The sequence below is a fragment of the Cryptotermes secundus genome, unplaced genomic scaffold (genome assembly GCF_002891405.2).
Source record: "Cryptotermes secundus unplaced genomic scaffold, Csec_1.0 scaffold511, whole genome shotgun sequence".
In the NCBI taxonomy this organism is placed as follows: Eukaryota; Metazoa; Arthropoda; class Insecta; order Blattodea; family Kalotermitidae; genus Cryptotermes; species Cryptotermes secundus.
Genome location: NW_019727101.1, coordinates 503,270 through 524,888, shown reverse-complemented (window position 1 = coordinate 524,888; position 21,619 = coordinate 503,270). Strand labels below are relative to the sequence as shown.

At 37.3% G+C, this 21,619-nt stretch overlaps 1 protein-coding gene across 1 annotated transcript in view; it reads right to left on the bottom strand.

Moving 5' to 3' along the window:
- Positions 1 to 15,060: 15,060 nt before the first annotated feature.
- LOC111864423 (E3 ubiquitin-protein ligase SHPRH) overlaps positions 15,061 to 21,619 on the bottom strand; it is a 49,226-nt gene continuing 42,667 nt past the window's right edge. The window contains exons 20-24 of the mRNA XM_023851654.2: positions 21,227 to 21,517; positions 21,028 to 21,135; positions 18,773 to 18,933; positions 17,545 to 17,799; positions 15,061 to 16,487 (exon numbers count right to left, since the gene is read on the bottom strand). Of these exons, the coding sequence (XP_023707422.1) occupies positions 16,484 to 16,487; positions 17,545 to 17,799; positions 18,773 to 18,933; positions 21,028 to 21,135; positions 21,227 to 21,517 (819 nt within the window). The 3' untranslated portion in view covers positions 15,061 to 16,483. The remainder of the gene's footprint in view (positions 16,488 to 17,544; positions 17,800 to 18,772; positions 18,934 to 21,027; positions 21,136 to 21,226; positions 21,518 to 21,619) is intronic.

Genomic DNA, 21,619 nt, shown 5'->3' with positions numbered 1-21,619 from the left:
AAGCCAAAATAGTTAATTTATTTCGAAAGCTTCTAAGTCAGTAGTTTTGAGACACTTATTTTCAGAAGCCTGAATTACATTTACATGAATTACATGTTCTTAATTTGTTCTCGACAACATCCTACACTATGTTATAGTCTTAACAAGAAGATACCCTACATAGTTACACAGTCAGTTAGAAATATTCTGTGTGTAATGAAAACATTTACCATGAAGGTTCTAAAATTGTTAAGAATCGATCATTTGCCTTTAGCACGAATCTCTGGCATATCGTTTAGCTCCATAGAATCGCAACATGTCCCCATTTAGCATCATGCTGTCTCAGATATAAACTGTCTGTTCTATTCTCCTCGGCCGCAACAATAGAATGTTTATTGATAAGAACCGCAGACAAGCATTGTGTGACCTTGTCATATTCAGTGTCCGTTGCGTAGTCTCGATTATAAAAAAAATTATGTAACCCTTTCAGACGACGAAAATCTCTCCAACGTAAACAAGTGACATCCTTCTCATAATTATTGTTTTCAAGCACGCAAGTATACGTAATTACCAGAATGGCGAAAATAATTAAAACATTCAAACGGAGAGGGTCCATATATACAAGGGCGAGTTTAGACTCAATGAGACTTCAAGTACAGTAGATATGATGGAAGATTCATTACAGCAACAACGAAACAACGAAATGCAGTCCCTAGGCAGATGAATCCAATGTGCATGATTTCAGCGTACAATCCGAAGGTCTATTTTTGAGAACCGGTCTGTTCTCACTAAGGTTTTCGTGACGTAGGCATTCTTATTCGTGATTACAGAGGCTGTATTTAATACTGTAGAACACAACATTACCAAACACATTCATCAGATTCATCGAGTTTACTTAAAACTAGAGCCATTAAATTGAAATTAGAGGGAGCAACCCATATATAATTTGAACAAAATCTGTCGAAGTGTGTTTGGGATATGTGGAAAATTCCATTTCTGACCTTACGCAAATCAGACATTATTGAGGATCAATATAGGAAAACTGGAACATCCCAGTAACTTCTGGTGAAAGTCCCCCATGCCGAATTTAAAAAAATATCTGTGAAACGATTTCTTTGGGATATATGAAAACGCACATTTATGACATTATGCAAATTATTAGGGACCAGTAAGGGTTACCAGATAAAATTTTGTGGAAGGCTCATATATCGAATTTTAATAAAATCTGTAGGCAGGTTTACGGAGTGAAAGGGAAAGTACATTTATAGCCTCGTGAAATGTAGGCTTTATTACACATCAATGTGGCTAAAAATTGGAATTGCGCAATAACTTTTGATTAAAGTCTTCCACGTTGAATTTGAAGAACATTTGTTCAGCGAAACAGGTGCTGTTGCTAGGTCGCAGATAGACGGACAGACATGGCCTCCAGATAAGAGTTTTCTTTAATTTGTAAGCAACGCCTAAAATTATGCATATGCTTAGGTCTGTATGTTTATCTGACTCTTGCGCAGTGACCTCTACATTTGCAATGAAACGCGTACTCCTTCGGTTCATGATCCTACTAACGTTATAATAAAACAATCAGGATCGAATTTAAGGAGGAGCGACAGGAGCCTCCACAAACATAAATATAATCCTCAAATTGAGACATTTTCTTCACTAAAATCACGAAAAGTTTGTATTAATAATTATTATGAGAAATAAGAACAAAACAAAAAATCATAAACTATACTTATTTTGTACATCATTTTGAATCTGAACTGTAAATTTCGCCCTACACCCCTGAACAATTGTCTCAAATCTTCAGTCTGTTTGTCTATGCAACGCTCCTTGGCTTTAGTCCACAAGCGAACTATACCGACGGAGCGACCGCCTTGTTGTCGGAGAAGTTAGTGCCAACTTTAGCGGATAGAGGGTATTGTGTGGTCGGGGCAATGAATCCCTACGGCCATTAATTTTGGTTCCTAGACTGGAGCCGCTATTTCTTTGAAGTAGATCCTGAATTATCCTCACGAGGCTGAGTGGAACCCTTTCCAGTCCCACTACTTCTCAGAAAATCTGGTAGCGCAGGGAATCGAACACAGGACTCTGGATCTGTAGCTAGGAACTCTGACCACTAAATCACAGAGGCGGTCAATTAATGAATCATCATCATCATCATCATCATCATCATCAGTAATCTGCCAGACGACAGGTCCACAGTCTCTTCCAAAACAATTCCTCCACTTAATGCGATCTAGAGCTTTCTCCTTCAAATGACAGTATCCTCTTCTGTCCCCAAGGTCATCCAGCATCTTCTTACGTCTTCTTCCTCGTCTTCTTGTCGCTTCTATCCGCCCCTCTATCTTTCCTTCAATAACTTCTTTTAGAAGGCAGTTTCTGCATAAAACATGACCAATCCAATTAGCCTTCCGCTGTCTTATTTCGTGTAGGATATTCCTCTGCTCACTGACTCTAATTAACACTTCTTCATTTCTCACACAATCGGTCCAACTGATCTTCTCCATCCTTCTCCAACACCACATTTCGAAACTTTCCAACTAAAAACAACTAAAAAGTAAATAACTGTAAAAAGACAAAATGACTGATGGGGCATGTGGTGTCAAAGGTTGTGAATCACTTCTTTATTTTTTCGCCACTCGTATTTGCGGGTACGAGTAGCATTTTTCTCTTCCTTCTCTAGGATTACTTCATGTTTAACTTCAAGGCCATAGATATTTAACGGCCGTTCTACAATGGCCCAAGAATTTAAGGTGTCTTCTATCGCTCAAATATTTGGATCATGCATTCGAATCCCATTCGAGGCATGGATGAATGTTTGTGGGTTTTTTGCCTTTGCGTTGTCATGTATAAGCAGAGGCCTTATGTCGGGGCTGATCCCACATCCAAGGAATAGTATCAAATGTCTCGAAATAGACATACTGAAATCTGGAAATGAGAGACCTTGGACCACACTGGTCTTTCGAGCCACTCAGAAACATATTTAACCAACTGACAGAGACAAATTTCATAACCGGGCTGTTGTCTGATGGTTTTGTTATGTCTTCCTACTTCCATGTTTAAGGAGACTCATGCAGAAGGAAGACACAATACAGAGCTTACAGGTACCCATAAATGTGCTAAGTGATATCCAGAACTGTATAGAAATTTGTATTATATTTTACAGTGACTGCAACTAAAGTAATGATCGCACTGTTAATTATTATGTCATACCCGTGTTACCAATTGCTTGCTAGTGAGAAAAAGATTTTAATTTCAATTAGAATAGTGAAAGAGTTCATTATAATGCAGTGACCAGCTGGTTCGATTAAGCCAGAATGATCTGTATTTGGAATAGTAACATTACATGAAATCCAATTTCAGCAATGCAATGGCTTATGTTCAGTACAACAAATGTAAATCAGCAGCATATTCAACATAATCCATGTACTGTAAAGCAGGTAATAAGTTCTTTATAAAAATAAAATAAAAACAGTAATATAGCAATGGATCCATAGGATTAGAAATACATGCAGCAAGAAAATAGCCATTTTATGTTGTGCTTGGAATTCATTCCTTCACAAACAAACAAACAACTCCGTGGTTTTAGTACGCAAACGAACTATACTGACCGATCAACCGCCGCTTGTCGACGAAGTTAGTGCCAATTTTAGCAGATAGAGGGTTTCGTTTGGTCAGCGCAATGAATCCCCACGACCATTAATTTCGGTTTTCTAGACCGGAGATGCTATTCCCTTGAAATAGTTCCTCAATTATCCTCATGAGGCTGAGTGGACCCTGTTCCAGGTCCACTACTTCTCAGAAAATCTGGTTGCACAAAAAATCGAACCCGGACCTCTGGATCTGTAGCCGGAAACTCTGACCACTAGACCACAGAGACGGTCCATTCTTTCTCATAAGGACCTAAATTTTAATCAGTATACATATCATAGTAGTGCCAAATTTACTTGTAAAGGATATCTGTGCTTTTATCTTCAGATGTTACTGACTTTGCATCTACAATTTAATTACCCATTCCAACTTATTTTTCCAAATAGAATCAGATTTCCCTCCTGTGCAATGCCAAACCATGTCATCAGCTGCTGCAGTACAGGATATATAAAAACAAATCACCACAGCATCACATAACTTAATTGTCACAGCATATTTTTCATTTAAGAAAGACAAACATCGCATGAAAATTATTTTATCTTATAACAAGTCTTAAAACAACTTGCAAATATGCTAGATTACATGGGTAAATTGCTACCTAAATAATGGAAGAAACACATCCTTTAATTTTCTTTATGACAATATAGCAGGAACAATAACAATATAACATGTAAAAAGTCATTTTTGGAATTTTATTTCAATAAAGGATCACATGAACACATACTATTTCAGAATACTCTTTTTAACAAAAATAACTACTTGTGTGCCACTGTTAAAATAAATAGCATACGCACAATCATCATCAAGAGGACTGTTCCATGTCAAGGACATTTCATGAATATGGTGAAAAATGTTAGCCAGATAGAGTTACCAGATTTGTCGTCACAGATATGGAAATGCGAAGTTACTGTGGCTCTTCCACAATCAACAAGAATTAAAGTAGTAGGACTTAGAAAAAAGTATAGAATAATTACAAACTAACAAAATGACTACAGATCAGATCTTTTGCATTCATCAGATATTGGAGAAAAAATGGGAGTACGATGAGACAGTACATCAGCTATTCATAGAATTCAAGAAAGCCTATGATTCAGTTAGGAGGGAAGTACTGTACAGTATTCTGAGAGAGATTGGGATACCCATGAAACTGGTTATGTTGATTAAAATGTGTTTAAACGAAACGTATAGTGAAGTCCATATAGGTAAACATTTGTCTGATAAATTTACTGTCCAGAATAGTCTAAAAGAAGGAGATGCTTCATCGCCACTCCTTTTCAATTTTGCTGTAGAATATGCCATTAGGGAGGTCCAGGAAAACCAGGTGGGACTGAAATTAAACGCGAAACATCAGCTGTTGGTTTATGCTAATGATGTGAATCTTCTGGGTGATAATGTAGATACCATAAAGAAAAGCACACAAACTTTAATTAACAATAGTAAGGAGGTTGGTCTAGAAGTAAACACAAAGGAAACTAAGTATATGTTGCTGTCTCATTACCACAATACATGGTAAAGAAAGTCATGACATAAAGATAGCTAACAGATGTTTTGAAATGTGGCACAGTTCAGATATGTGGGAGCAACTACAATAATTCAAAACCTGATTCAGGAGGAAATTAAGAGATTAAATTTAGGTAATGCTTGCTACCATTAAGTCCAGAATCTTTCGTCTTCTCACCTGTTGTCTAGAAATATAAAAATTAGAATATACAAAACTATGATTTTCCCTGTCGTTCTGTATGGGTGTGAAACTTGGTCTCTGACCTTAAGGGAGGAACAAAGATTGAGGGCTTTTGAGAACAGGGTACTAAGGAGAATATTTGGATCGAAGAGGCTCCCACATTTTCTAGACAATTGGCTCATAGACGGTGGTGAGGCTGTCAGCCTTATGTGCTGGCCTCCTTCAACACCACAGGAAGATTCCTGGTATTCATTTCTGTTAAGAGGCCAAGTTGACACCTGGCCCACAGTATGGCTGGAAGGATTAGGCCAACAGAAAAATCTAATGACCTAATCCTTCCACCCACACTATGGCCCTGAGGTCAACTCAGCCTCTAACAGAAACGAGTATAAGGAATCTTCCTGGGGGTAAATGACAGCTGGCACGTAAGGCCAACAACCTCACCGCCATCTATAATAAATAAATTAATGAATGTATAAGGGGTGGGCCTTCTCGGCCTTTCCACCGTGACCTACAGTGATCTATTGTGCTTCCCCTTTTGATTATCCCCTCAGCAATCCTGTGCTTCAAATGAAGCGCAAGATTTTGTACATGGGGATGTCAAAATAGTCACTTCGTTCCATAAAGTATTGACCTAAGTGACATAATCTTAAATAAGCTAGGGCCTCACATTCACACAGGATATGTGTGGCTGTTTCATTTTCTTCTTGACACCTCTCACAAGTGGAACTGTCACTTAGTCCCAGTTTGAAAAGGTGTCCTTTAAGGTGACAGTGTCCTGTAAGTAGTCCCACCAAAAATCATAGCTGGTTCCTGTTTAACTTCAACAGTACATTTGCTCTTTTAGCAGAGGGTCCTCGTATGAGTCCCTTTGCTTGCCTGAGGCCAGTCAAGGTCCCCAGTATTTCTTGTGCTTCATATTTGTCCAGTCCCTGATTGCCTGTCTGACAACTCCTATAGAGATGCCACAGCCTGGTTCAGGTTCTATGAACGGATGTTCAGCTCCAATCTTAGCTAATTGGTCTGCTGTTTCGTTTCCAGCAATACCCTCATACCCGGCACCCATATCAGTTGTACCCTGTTATGTTGGCCAGTTCCATGGGGGTTTGATGGCAATCCCAGAAGAATTTTGAGTTGATCTGGTGTTCATCAAGCGCTTTAAGTGCAGCCTGGCTGTCAGATAGAATGTAGATGTTTTTATTTCTGTAGTTCCTATCTAGATTCTCCATAATACTCGTACATGACTTAATGGCATATAATTCTGCCTGGAATACTGTCGTGTACTGCCCAAGGCTGAAACTAAGTTTCTGCCTACTGCCATCTATAAGGCAACTGTCTAGAAAATGCAGGAGCCTCGATGTCTCACAACCCTATGGGTCTCCATGACCTGTTACAGGGCCAAGGATCATAAAAAAACAAACATCTTTAGTTCAGCTTTGTTTCTGTTGGCAGAGAACTGCTTCTTAATACTTCAGTCAGTGGATTTACTAAGGTTCTGGATGAACACACACAGCAACATTACTATATAACCTGAGTGCAACATTATGCTGCTCAGTTAGGCTCTGAAGATGGAAGCAGTATATTACTCTGAAACACTTGTATCCATCTCTAATACTGTACAGTCTCAGAGGCCATGTTGCTTCTGGTAAGTGGGTGACACATACCAGACTACATACTGCCATGACACAGAAGACCATAATATTAATCTTCACCATTGTGATTGCTATTTTTTTACATAACCATGATCAGGCAGAAGAGAGAACAAATTAGGACGTAGGATATGCTCCGGCCCAGTAGGTAGTGACAGCAGAGAAACAAGGGGTGAAGGTGCCTCATTTATTGGCAACTGTTTGGCTTTCGTGATGCCTGAGGTAGAGGGTTGAGGTTCAGGTGGCATAATGCTTTAATTTTTTGTACAGAAGTGAGAACGTTTCTTGTATTTATATCACTGTTTAGGGCTAATGACTGCTTTCATGACCAGAAACATTTTTATCTCTGGTTGCATATGTCTAGGCTGAGAAGTCACTGATACATAAAATTTGTTTGCATTGTTGTAAAGGCACAATCCAGGCTGCTCTAGTGTTCAGCCCACAGTATTCGTAGTCCCTTAAAAATGATTTGGTCTGTAAAAGGTCATAGATGACACAGTTTACCATGCCTAATTTCTACTAAAACATACTAGCTGCAAGGACCAGTGTCCTTTGGAGATAACAGTCATTTACCTTGATAAGATATCGAAGGTAACAGCTACCAGTTCAGCTGTGGTGCCATACAGTCTAACCTAACCTAACCAGCTGCCTCCCATCTTCACCCTTAACTCTGATGATGGAGGTTAGCAGGTTCATCCAAAGAATTACTACCTGATATACCAAACTACACAACATCATGTCACAGAAGACAATTACCTTTATGTAAATTTTAAAGGGTTCTAATAATGGTGTACAACACTCAGAATTCCTGTTTTTTTTTTAACTTTGTCCTTCATCCAGTATTCTAGAAACTAGAAAACAACATTTTGGAAACCGGATCTGTTTCTGTCCTCAGGTGATGGGGGAAGACACATACTCAGTTTGGTCCCTTAGAAAGAGCTAACCTCAGTCTCCTTCTAAGGGACCCAACTGAGTAGGTGTCTTCACCCCCTCACCTGAGGACAGAAACAGATCCAGTTCTGAAATGTTGTGTTTTCTAGCTTCTAGAATACTGGATGAAGGACAAAGTCCAAAAACCCGGTAAAGAATTACCTTCATATTTACCACTGTGACCTCATATCTCACAGTCAAGAAATTCTCTGCGTTTACAGAAATGGAAAGTTTATTAGTGTGTCATGAGAGTGCCTCTGGGCCATATCTTTAAGCCAGATAAGTCCTTAAACACATGCTGAAAATAAATACAAAATATCCACTCTATCTTTTTATGTAGTTATCAGCTACATCAAATCACAGCTGTATTAGAAGTACACAAACAAACATAAGAGAGCACAAATACGTTAATAAAATGTCACCTCAGAAGGTTCCCTTCTATTTTACATGGAACCAGCATCTGCTTCTGAAAGACTGTTGTATAATCAATAATGAGAGAGATTTCATTTGCCCTGACAAAAGTAATAGGAAATGTACCAAAATATGATCAGGCCATCAGCCATATCAAAGTTGAGTTCAAAACATTTCAGAAAACCTGCTGTAAATCAATAGGTTGATAACACAGACACTGATGATGGAGACTAGAATATTTGCTCTGACTGGAACTGAGCTTCCATGTGGTTGATCACCTGAAAATATTTTAGTTCACAATGAAAGTTTCAAATCTTAAAAAAAAAATGTAAATGGTTCAGAATTCTTTAAAACATGTCTGCATGTCATCCCATGTTAATAAGAGGAGAAATAACAGTTAAGTTCCCTACAGTGTCATAACGATCACAGTACAAAAAAAATACAACACAGAAATATATATGGACAAATACCGTCTTAAGTGCAACAATTTTATTGTTGCACTTAAGATGGTATTTGTCCATATATATTGTGTGAGTGTAACAGGATGCTGAAATATAATATTGACAACACAGAAAATCTGAGGCCATTATTTATATATAAAAAAGATTATTTCCATTTATCTCTAAAACATCTATCAGTTAAACTTATCATAAATTTTGTGATTAAATGTTTTATGGCGGTTTTAATTAACTTCAATTAATGGGAAATTTACAGGACTTGTGCAACATACAAATTGTCCTGCATAAGCTGTATGAGGGTACCTCCATTCCCACAACAAAACCACTCTGAGATTTTCTATTACAACCCAGAAAACAAATATGCATCAATTGCAGTAGTGTTCGGAATAGCAGAAAGAAGCATGTCATCTGAGATTACTGAAGTAAATGGTATCATTTTAAGTTCAAAGATTTTATTTAAGGCAGTTTTAGAAATATTACAATGAGGCAAGTTAACTTATTCACAAGGCTATTTTATAAAATTAGAGATAATAAGTTACTACAATGAGGGCACATACCTACAACAGCACTGATCAGATGAAAAATACAGAGGGAAGTCAAATCAGTATTTTTGGACTTTTCATGACATGAAGAAAGTGTTTCTGTTAACTGAGACTGTTAGAGCTGCTGAAGGGGTGGGAAGTAGGTACTATTTACAATGTGTGCTTCAGTATATGATACCAGGATTTCTGTGAAAAATTCTAAGGTGTGATGATAACAACAGTAAGATTCTTGGAATTACAATTTTATTTTCACTGATATCTGTTTTCAAAATCAACTGAGAATGTCCCAGTATCTGTTCTATACTGGCAATCTCAAATATACCAATTGTTTAATAGAGAACGATTTCATAATTGCAATAAACTTAACTTCACTAGTCATTAGTTACACTATTATAATGGCTCACATGTGCAGCACAGATGACCTGCCTGTCAGCCCCATACTACCAGGATATTTAATATCCCCTATTCTTGGACAACAAAGGTTAAGTTATATATACATCTCTCATTAATTCACAACACAAGATGGGAACATACAAGTGTAAAAGATATTAAAATGCACAAAATATATCTGTAAACATTTCTTTAAGTCTATTTAAGTACATTCATAAACACCGTAATTTATGTCTGCATAACACTTTTAACACTTTTCATGCTATGACAGATTATTTTCACAAGAATTTGGGTCACTTTTGCTGGTAGCATCATTCACACTTTACAGAATCAATAAAAGTAAATTCATGTATCAACTCTTGACGCTTAAAGTGCAGTATCTGTTACCTTTATCAAAGCATATTTAATTTTCTTTGCATGGAAAGGGCTAACAGACAAAGACGCCATTTTTTTTTACAAAATAACACTAAAGAAATATTAATGCAAAAATCTTAATTTAATACCTTTCATATTCTTAACACATTATTGGTATTTTATTTATTAGTTCATTAAAGTTTATTCTGTGTTATGAAAGAAACTATTTTAGACATTATCATGTCCAGCACTGGTTCAGAATAATGGTTCTCATGTTGAATCCTGTCTGACGGTGAACTCATAAACATAAAATTGCCGCAGAATTGAAATCCTAACAGTGCCACATATTTTCAACATTATGTCTGGCTTCCAGTTATCCAGCCCATTTAATACACATACTAAGAAATGTATACATAAAGACACAGACACAAATATAATTAGACAATGGTCAACTCCCAAAGGAATATGAATTAAACAAGGAATGGTACAGGCTTGTAGTAGATTTCCAGCACTTCTTAACATATATTTAGATGATGCTCTGCAAGAGACAAAGAATAGAATACATGCTGGACTTACACAAATATAATTTTCAATATTTTTGCATTTGGTGATGACTTTGTTATAACACAAGAGGATGAAGATGATCAGAAAACTATGTTTCAGTTATATAATGTATGTAATGATTACAATTTTAAAGTCTCTGCCACGAAATAAAGAAAGAAACACGGTTTTCAAGGAGAAATACCCAATTCATTCCACGATGTAAACAATGTAATATTGTAAAAATGACAAATTATAATTACCTCATCTACAGTGTTGCATACAATTATGATGTTAACAGGAAATCAAAGTTTTTCAAGAACACCAAGAAACAAGACTAGAATAGAAACAATGTTGAAGTTCACAGTGTTATGGCAGTGCTGACATTATTACATGGCAGTGAATTTTGGACAGCAAATATTATTAAGGACTGGATGACAATACAGGTAGCTGAGATGAAATGCTGAAAATCTGTGAAGATTTGCAGTACAAATAGATAGAATAATAAATGACAATATAAAGACAAAAGTGGGGCACTTTTCATTGGAAAAAAAGATTGGAAGGAGCATCTTCAAAGAATGTATGGGACCTGAACTCTACACAAGATGCCTAGATGCCTTATGAAGTATACAGCAGAAGGGATGTGGAAAGATATAGAAGAGACAATAAGGCCGAAATAGGCTAATGCCTAATCACTCCAAGGAGTGAATAAGAACTTGTATTTCAAATTACTCAACCTTAAGAACATGGTATTTGAGGTTATCATGGTGGTTTCTGGAATGTGATGCTACATAATGTATTAGACATTTACCAATATTTTGGAAGGACATGCTGCTTCCATTTTCAAAGTCACAGATTAAACTGAGCAAGTAAGTGGCAAAGCAACTGTTTGCTTGCTTGGTTTACTTAATCTTTGACCCTAAAGATGGAAGTACATTCTTCTGAAACGTTGGTGAAATTCTACCACATTACATGGCATCATATACCTGAAGACAGCACTCTTCACACATTATAAAGTGTACAATACCAATCTAGTCTAAAAAAGAAAAAAGGCATGAAATGAACTCACAACAAACAGAGGTTGTGAATATTTATCATAAAAATTCATACATTATATTAAGTGTTATTGGTTGCTTGGAAATCTGCATTTAGAAATGTGATATGTACACTGGAAATAACAGATATTAATGTTATTCAAAACATTTTTATAGGATTTTAGATTCTCACAGCAGTGGTTACGAAGAGTTCTATCTTCTGGGTTGCAATGAATGCAGTGTAGCCTGGTGAAAGTCAACTACCATATCAGAGGATGACCTGTTCCTCCAAAACATCAATTAACTTACAACGGACTACATGGCGTTATATCCCAAACAACAGAACTATTCAAAAGAGAGACTTTTGTCTCTGAGACTCTCAGCTACCTTTACTACATACTTCCAGTTTTGAATATAATTCTTAGCATTCATTTCTCTATACAAAATTTTTTAAGGCATAAAATGTGTTGTACTTTAGCAACCTGTTGAATTTATATTGATGGTTTTTGAACGCACGTGTAAACACTGTCTTACATGCAACACTTTATTTTCATCTTTCACATAACTTATTACAACATGTTTCAGCCTGACTTGGCCATCATCATGTGTATATGCTCTTGCTAAAATTGTTGCACTGTCATCTTCATATGTCCCATGTGAATATGTTATTTTTAATTTTAAAAAATTTAAAATCTTCAGAATTTCATAAAATTGCTGTTTCAGCTTTGCTGCATCCAGTTGTGACATGTGGGTGTTTCCTTTGTTGTGGTAGTGTTTGGATATCGACTCCCTGCTGAGTTGGTGTTTTCTATGTGTGTACAGATTATGAATTATTCATACTTCTGAAATATTTTTAAATTAAAAATAACATATTCACATGGGACATATGAAGATGACAGTGTGACAATTTTAGCAAGCATGGATACACCTGATGATGGCTAAGTGAGGCAAAAACATGTTGTAGTATGATATATGATAGGCAAAAATAAGTGCTGCATTTCAGATGGTGCCTACATGCATGTACAAAAGGCAATATAAATTTTGGTCTTTAACTACAGATTTTAAATCTTTTTAATGCCTAAAGATTGAATCAAGAAACTTCAAACATTGACCTTTATACTACTTTTTGTGTATACTACAGTTAGTCTTATCAAGCAGAGGTGTAGTGGTGACAGTGTTCTGGACTTGTATTTGGGAAGTGTTCAGTTTGAATCTTCATCCAGACACTGGCTCTCCAGACTGATATTTTCTTTTGTTTCCCTCATTCTCTTCAGGCAAATACCAGAAATACGAGTATGCCTTGATTAGGCCATAACCACTTCTTTCCAAATTTCTTTCTTCAAATTCATTCACCAATCACTGTATCATTTAATGATACATTGTAAGATATTGAAAACAATTTAAAATATCCCTCGCCCACCCACCCACATGCATGCATGCACACACACTGTCTCTAAGAAATTTGTTATATTCATTAATGAAGTTATTTTCAGTACAGCAAATTTTGAGACTAATGAATAAAAATGAAACTGTCCCTGGAAGCTGGTGCTTACTGTAAACCTATATTTACACATTCTAGGATGGTTTTAGTATAGTTCCTTTCAGCCAGGCTGAGTTTATTTCATATTCTGATCGCCATTACCAAGTCAGAGAAGGAAATGACAAACAGGACTGTCATAATCTGCTGTACAAGCTGCATGATTTTCTACCCACATTGTTCAATCATCACATAATGATACTCCTGTGATCTCTGATATGATTGTGCCATAACTCCAGCAGTTAGTTGCAGACTTCTTACCATAGCATCCCAGATTCAATCTCAGGTCAGGTCACACAGGATTTGTGGAGGACTCAGGCAGGTTTCTCTTCAGTATTTCTGTTTCCCCTGTCAATTCTCACCCCACCAGATGCTTCATTACTCTCATAAATCATCTGGGGCTGCTACAATGGACCCATATATGGCCTAAGTACCAAGGGATTTAGTTTCACTCATCATAATAATTGTATGAGAAAAAAAAAACTCTGTCATTTCACTTCTATCAGGTGCTTATTTATTTAAGAAAGGAAGAAGAGAAGTAATTCAGACATCATAATATAAATAACACACTTGTTTTACCTCAGGGGAAACCTTGAAACGTTGAAATAAGATATGTATATATCCTCAGGAAAAGAACACACATGAATTCTCAATACAATATTTTCAAAGGTATCTATAATTTAATAAAATACTGTAACACTACTGGGCATTTTACACATACATTTACCAAACGCATACAGAAACGTTTTAACAGAGCAGATCAACAGAATACGTATACGAGTGAATGTTTTTTTGGATTCTGTTGCATGGTTACACAAATTACAACTGGGTTTGAAGTGGTAAAGAACCACACTCATAAAGCATTAGAATGTGATGGTTCTTTGATGATGCTCTATCAACCACGTTTCTGTGGTGTTAAGAGTGTATGAATGGATGACTACATATGGCGACCTCGAAAGGATAGGGGGTGGGGGGAGAAAATTACTGTGGCCTATTTTAAAGTGCTTTCCTAGCATTTCCCTGGAGAAACTGGGAAAAACATGAAAATTATCAGCATAGCTGACCTTCAAGCCATGATCTGAACCAAGCATCACCCACATATAAGTTAGCATTACTCCTTAAGCTAGTATGCTCAGATTGGTGTCATGGAAGACACATTTTGGTACCTCACAAACATGAGTACAGTTTTCTTTCCAGTAGGGGGGGGGGGATGGGTGAGAAAACTGGTTATAAATTAATGTTGAAGTCATTTACGACTATTTTTATGGATTAACCCAAAGCTGTGGGTCCACATAATGATATACAGGTGACAGCCTTAAAGTGGCAAATCTTTAAAACAATATTTTACTGTAGAAAAATTGAGAGTCATTACACCAATGCAGTGGTGTAAGATGACTTTCTTGTTTGCACATATCATACGACAGCAGCCAAACTTGAGCAAATTAGACACACTAAGGAAAAAATTTAAGTTATATAAATGCTACTTACTTAAAAACAATATAGAAGAGATCCTTCTACTCTTATTGCAGACTCCCAGCACCAAAATTAAACTACACACAGGGAGATGCAAAAAAAAATACACTTTCTGCAAGAGTGATAAAAGTGAATAATTCTGCATATCTTAATGAAACTCATATAAGTTGTCTATAACATTCCAACGTACAGGTATAAAACGTACAGCTATCCCTTAACAGGCCGTGGAGGCCAAAAGGGTTGTGAGACATTGAGGCTCCCACATTTTCTAGACACTCAGCTCACAGATGGCAGTGAGGTTGTCACCTTTATGCACCAGCTGCCCTTTACCCCCAGGAAGATTCCTGGTACTCATTTCTGTTAGAGGCTGAGGTGACCTCAGGGCCATAGTGCGGCTGGAAGGATTAGGCCAATTGAAAAATCCAGTGACATCATCAGGAATCAAACCCACAACCTTCCAGGTTGTAGCATTGTGCCTCAACCAACTACGCTACGTGTATTAAAATCTTTTTTCATTCCGCCTGATTTCTTACACAAAAACGTTTTGCATTCTGAATGTTAAAATAGGCCTTTTTTACATTCATATTACTTACTCTTTGAAAATGCTGCATGATGCTATGGCTGAATTTGTCAAATCCACAGAATGGCCACAGAATTCCACAGATATCCATTAGATTATCATGTCTGGAATGAACCCTAACAGTCAATGTAGAAAAGCAAGAGAGAACTGTTTCAATTCCTGGAGTTACTGCGATAAAGAACATAAAATGTGTGGCCTCTCACATCACAAGATAACATTCAATTGACCACAGACACACAGAAAAGACAGGTTAAAGCCATTATTCAAGAAAACATGGTCCCATTCAAAATAAATTTAAACAAAAAAAGTGAGTGATTATAAATGAAAAGCCTATTTTTAACATTCTTAAGGGAAAATATTTTTCAGTGTAACAAATCATCATGAATGCGCATTTAAACATGTCTTACACAACTTAGTGTTTCATTCAAATTGGGAAAGCTATTCAGTTTTACCATACTTTAATAAAGTAATATGATTTGCACCACCTAATATAACTGCCATAATATATCACATTACTGATGCATATCAACAGATACAAAATGCCATTTTATTGCATAAAAATAATGACTATACCAGTACGTAAAAAAATTCTATCATGAACAATTCATAGTTCATGAAGGATATGAGTATACTGCAAAATAGAGCTTAAGTATGTCTAGGAAATCACCAAAATAAAATTATTTTTGGTGAATTATTTCACTTACTGTTCACTGGCTCATGTATAAAAATGTACGTAAGGAAATACATGCACCCTTACACTACACTGAAAAACTGAAAATGTCCTTTGAGTCTTCCTCAAGATTATCATGTTCACAACCTTTAACGCATTTTGACTCTTTGTTAAATATTAAAATTGTCCGTTGAAAATTGTTAAATTTACCATGAACACTGTGACAAGTGATCTCTCAGTTTGGTGTGACACACATTTTAAACCACTACCTTGGAACTTTTCCATCATTCATATTTATTGTGACATGATGGCTGAAAAGCTGGAATAGTGGAATATGCATATGTGGCCAATGCTAGGCAATGGCACACTAAACATGTGTCCGTGGCAATGGATATGCATGCAATAATAGAAGAACTGTTGGAAGCAGTTTTTGCTACATGGTCCATGCATATGTCTAGTCATTAACACGTGACATTATAACCACTACATTTCAGGGACTGGTTCTATTTATGTCTTCAGATAAACAGGATACAAAAGAGAAGTTACTTCACTGCGCCCACTAATCCATGAAACTATGGTTTCTTCTACCCAGGGGCCCTTCTGTTCACCTGCAGACAGACACAGAACCACTTTCGAAACACACTTGTTTTAATAATCACATTTAATGGACAGAGTCAAAAATAATTATAATTGTAAACATAGTGTTTTCTTTTCATTTTCTTCATTATACCTTAACAGCATTTGCCTGAATACAAGAAACATCTTCTTCTAAAAATCAATGCTCTTGAAATCAGGGTGCAGCTTATACAATGAAAAACAAATTGTCATCAGACTGTCTAAATCCAGTAAAGGTTGCTTTTATGACCAAGCGATCACACTTAGCTGCAGCTACACAAACTCGATTCAAATCTGTGGTACCAAATATGTGACTCCAACTGGAAATGTGCTGTACCTGACTTCCTCACAATGTTATAGTCTCGGGTCAACCCCAAACCTGAAATTAATATATTTTAAGTAATGTATGAAACTACCTTGCTGACAGAAAGGGACTAACTATTAGATACCACTGCCAGTAAGAGGTTGGAACCTCGCTGGCAGAAAGGGGCTGATAGTAAGCACCAGTACCGGTAGGGTATGGAGACAATAGAAATTAAAGGGGGACGCACAATGGACTAGTAACCGGTCTAAGTGCACAGGGAAACCCACCCCCTCAATACGGAATACGGAATGTATGAAACTACATAGAATAACATGAAATTTGCTTATGCTCAGCTGTTCTTACTGTTGCAAGTAATGATGTAAGTTCACAAAATGCTTTTTACATTTGGAAACCATATGATTTTGGGGATGCAGCTTATATCTGAAGGTGGCTTATATTCAGGCAAAAACTGCAATTCCACTACAATTAAATCACCACATACAGCTGTAACTGCTAGCTTCAAGTACCAGCATTGGTTTCATTGCCACCTTAAACTGGTACTGATGTCACATCAACACTGGAAATTATTTCTGGTTCTGTGGTTGATACTGCTGAGATATTGCCTGAGAGTGGCATAATGAAGGGGTATGGGTTATTGTCATTTCTGACGTCTGTCCTCTGCAATGTAACAACAGTATCGTTACTATCACCATGAGATTCGGCAGTGACAGTACTGGATGACTTACTGTTTCGTGACCTGCTGGACGCATGAACTGGTACCTGGAGCAGAAGTAATGTTTTCAGATAGTGTGGTAGAACTGTCACTGTTGGTACTACTGTCCAGATTGTTACTGGACTCTTCACAAGGAGACGCAAACAAATCTTGTAACTGGCGCAGTGTCACTTTGTCACCACTCCACTTTTCTACCCCACTTTGGACTGCTGCATGCATTCGCTCTTCAACTGTTCCACGTATAAGAAATCGATGAACCACGGTTTTCCTGAACATATAAAAGAACGTCTGCACATGAGAACTCACCCAGTGTGCCAGATGATGGTGTTCCTAGCCAAAGTATCTACAGTCATTCAAGAATGTCTTATATCAGTTTACATATGCCTTAAGCTTTATGGCTTATCCTTATTTAAACTCAGTTTCTATGGTCCTGCTTAAGTATTCCAGCAGTGTCCAAAAATTATTTAAGATTTTCCCTGATGTACTGTCTGAAATCATTCTTCCTCAGAGTAACATTAAATGTGAATGATGAGTTACAAAATCACTAGTAGTAAAATTACTACACAGAGAATTACTGTGTCCTTAGTTTGAGTAGATACCTGGTAATAAGATTAATATATTCTGACTTTAGTATTTTTAATTCCCCAGGTCTGAAACTAACCCTTTCCCATTCTTCTAATGGCCATGTCACTCCTATAGCTAAAACAGGAAAACAACATGAAAACATCTACATAAGCTATTTCTTCTTTTCTACTTTGACACATTAGGCTCTTGGCCTGTACCCATTCAAAATTAGTTCTGAAATTTAAATCTCATGGACAGTTGGTAGGACTCCTTGGACAGAGGATCAGCCCATCACAAGGACACTACCTACACAGGAAAACAAAAACAGAAAAAATTCAGACATCCATGCCTCCAGTGGGATTTGTTACCTCTGATCCTAGTGTTCAAACAAGCAGACCTTTCATGTCTTGAATTGAACAGCCACTATGAACTGCACACAAGCTGTTTAAGAAAATTTGTCTCCTGCCACCTGCTGTTCCTACTTGCAGACAACTAGAAATGACATGGTAAATTCAAAAGATGGTGGTGGATAACTTCCAACAGTAGAGCCATATGGGAAAATTACAATGACGGAAGCCTGAGGATAGGAAAGGCTACGATCTATACTTGGACTGCTAGTAGCACACATGTCCCCTGTAGGAATGTTTACCTATACTGCCTGAATTTGTAATACTTGCCGGGTTTGACCAATGCGATGGACACGACCAATAGCCTGCAGCTCATCGGCTGGGTTGAGAATGGGTTCTACCAATAATACATGAGTTGCTTCTATTAAATTCAGCCCCTTGGCACCCCATCGAATAGGCAAAAGGAGTGCAGTCACCTGTGACTTGCTGTCCTGTTAACACATTCAGACTTGGACACATTAAACTTTCATAATCCATGCAGCCCAGGCATTCTGCAAAGACTAGAACAGATTCCTAAACAGGATTAGTTCAGTACCCACCGCTGGTTGCAAAAAACTGATGCATCTTCATGCTGTACAGAACACAGTAACACTAATGATCACTCTATTGGTTGGGTGTATTAATACAGAGAACAATGAAAAGCAAACTGCATCAAAACATGATATTACAGTTCCAGTCAATGCAAAATACTTACATGTTTCATAATATTATAGTGTTCAGCATCAATAAAGTAACATCACACATGACAAATAATAAAACTCAAGAGATTAATATCTTCTTGGGTGTGACAGTGTAGTCTGATAGGTAGGTGCCAATGTTCTGGACTCTGCTCTCTCCATCTTAGGACAGAACTCCTTTACAAAACTACACAGTGTTACATCCTGGAAGACAGCACTCTTTGTAGTTAATGTTGTGAGAAACTCATATTTCAGAATAAAACTCTATCTTTGGAATATTTGCTGCTGGTAATGAAATGTATTCAACTGTATTGCACACTGTATTATATGAAATGTTTCTACATTAATCTGCTGGACTAGTAAAGGGAGGTTTAAATAAATTCAGTCAGCTGTATGCCTGGATGGGTGTGGCCTTCCAAATATGAATAATTGGTTGGTAACATTTCCATCACAAATTACATTATATACCACTGTAAAATCTAATCTTAGATCAAGCAAATACAATAAATGGGTTCCACCTGCTACATTGTAGTTAGAAAACTCAACTGCATGGGCAGTTCCTCTTGATAAAAGGGGATGAACTGTTCATCCAGTTCTAACTACCTCTGGCTAGGACAGGATATGTTACTGCATTTTTCTGTAAAGGCAGGGGGCATGCGGTAGCGTAGTTGGCTGAGGCAATATGCTACAAGCCGGAAGGTCGCAAGTTTGAGTCCCAATGAGGTTGATTTTTTCAATATACCTAATCCTTCTAGCCGCACTATGGCCCTGGGGTCAACTCGGCCTCTAGGAAAAATGAGTACCAGGAATATTCCTGGGGGGTAAAGGGCAGCTGGCGTGTAAGGCTGACAACCTTACCGCCATCTGTGAACCAAATGTCTACAGAAAATGTGGGAGCCTCAACGTCTCACAACTGTATGGGCCTTCACGGCCTGTTACAGGGATAGCTTTATCTTTGTTTTTCTGTAAAAGCAGAATTGGAATCAAAAAACATTTCATTAAAACTTTTATAGTATTCTGATTTTCAATGCAGTACAATCAGTTTCTGAGATAAAGAATCTATTTTACTTAATGTCTCATAGGTTTATGACTCAGGTGAGATTCATGGTGGACAAACTAGCAATGAAGTATGTTTTTCTCTGAGTTCTTTAGTTTTCCCTTGTTAATCATCATTCCACCATGCTCCATACTTATTTACTGCTGTTCCTCAGGCATGCAATAGCCATGACCAGGCAGCACAATTAGGTTTTCAATTAAATTAATTTTGCCATTCACAAAATACTGCAATATAAAGGGAAAATAATATACAATTTGTTTTAACATTTATTTTCTAACAAAAAGAAATTCCAAAATTTTGCCTTTTAATTTTTATTTGCTTAGTGGGGGGTGGAGTCCAATTGGGTCCACTCGGCATGGTAACCACTGATTGGCCTATTGTAGCCTGCCTCAAGTGATTATGATGATGGAGAATTTGGTGGGATGATGATTGGCAGGGGAAACCAAAATACTCGGAGAAAACCCGCCCCAGCGCCACTTTGTCCACCACAAACACTTAAACTTACCATACTTTTGAGTTTTCTTCATCTGCACAGTCACTTCCATATCTTTACTGATAAAATCAGTGCAATGTGAAATAATTCATCATAATATATGTTAAAATGAGCTTCTTTAGCTAGGAAAGCAGTGAAGTTGAATGGTACTGCTGTACCCAATATGGTACAGAAATTTCTTGCCTTTCATGGAACCTGAAGGTTCATTATTCTCTTCATAAGAAATCATCCCTGGATCTAATCTCAAGCCAGACAAACCCAGTCCAAATTCCTACACAATATAAACACATGATTTTACCTTGAAATTCTCTAATATTTCCTGATGTTTGAGGCCAGGCTGGAGCCGAGAAAAGGAAACTCTGTTCTCTGTCAATGCATCAGCAAGGACATCCAGCACTTTCTCCCACTGCCAAAAAATTAAAGAATCCAACCTTATCATTTAATCCTCATGGAATAGTAAAATACTGTACCAATATAACAAACATCAAGAGCAATACCGTAGAGAAAACGAGTGCTTTGACATCTGGATCTTCTGCTTGGAGTGCCAAGAGACGGTGCACCACTGCCTCCACCTTAGTCGAATGTGAGCCTCGCACAGTTATAGCTGTCCCATCCTTCTGGGACTCGTACACCTTACAACTGAGATTGACGTAGGATATGCCATCTTCTTGCGTGGTTTCACGACATATTGGACATTTCAAGTTGACTTTTCGTCCCCCGCGGCTCTGGTCTACCATGTAGCGCACACAGTCCATGCAGTAACAGTGTCCGCACTGCAGTACACTCCACTGCAACAGAGTTACCCCTGTAACTTCCTTTCCAACAATTTTCTGTCATCTGTGTTAGTTCAGAAAACTTTCTATAGCAAAACAGGAATATGTTCATAATGA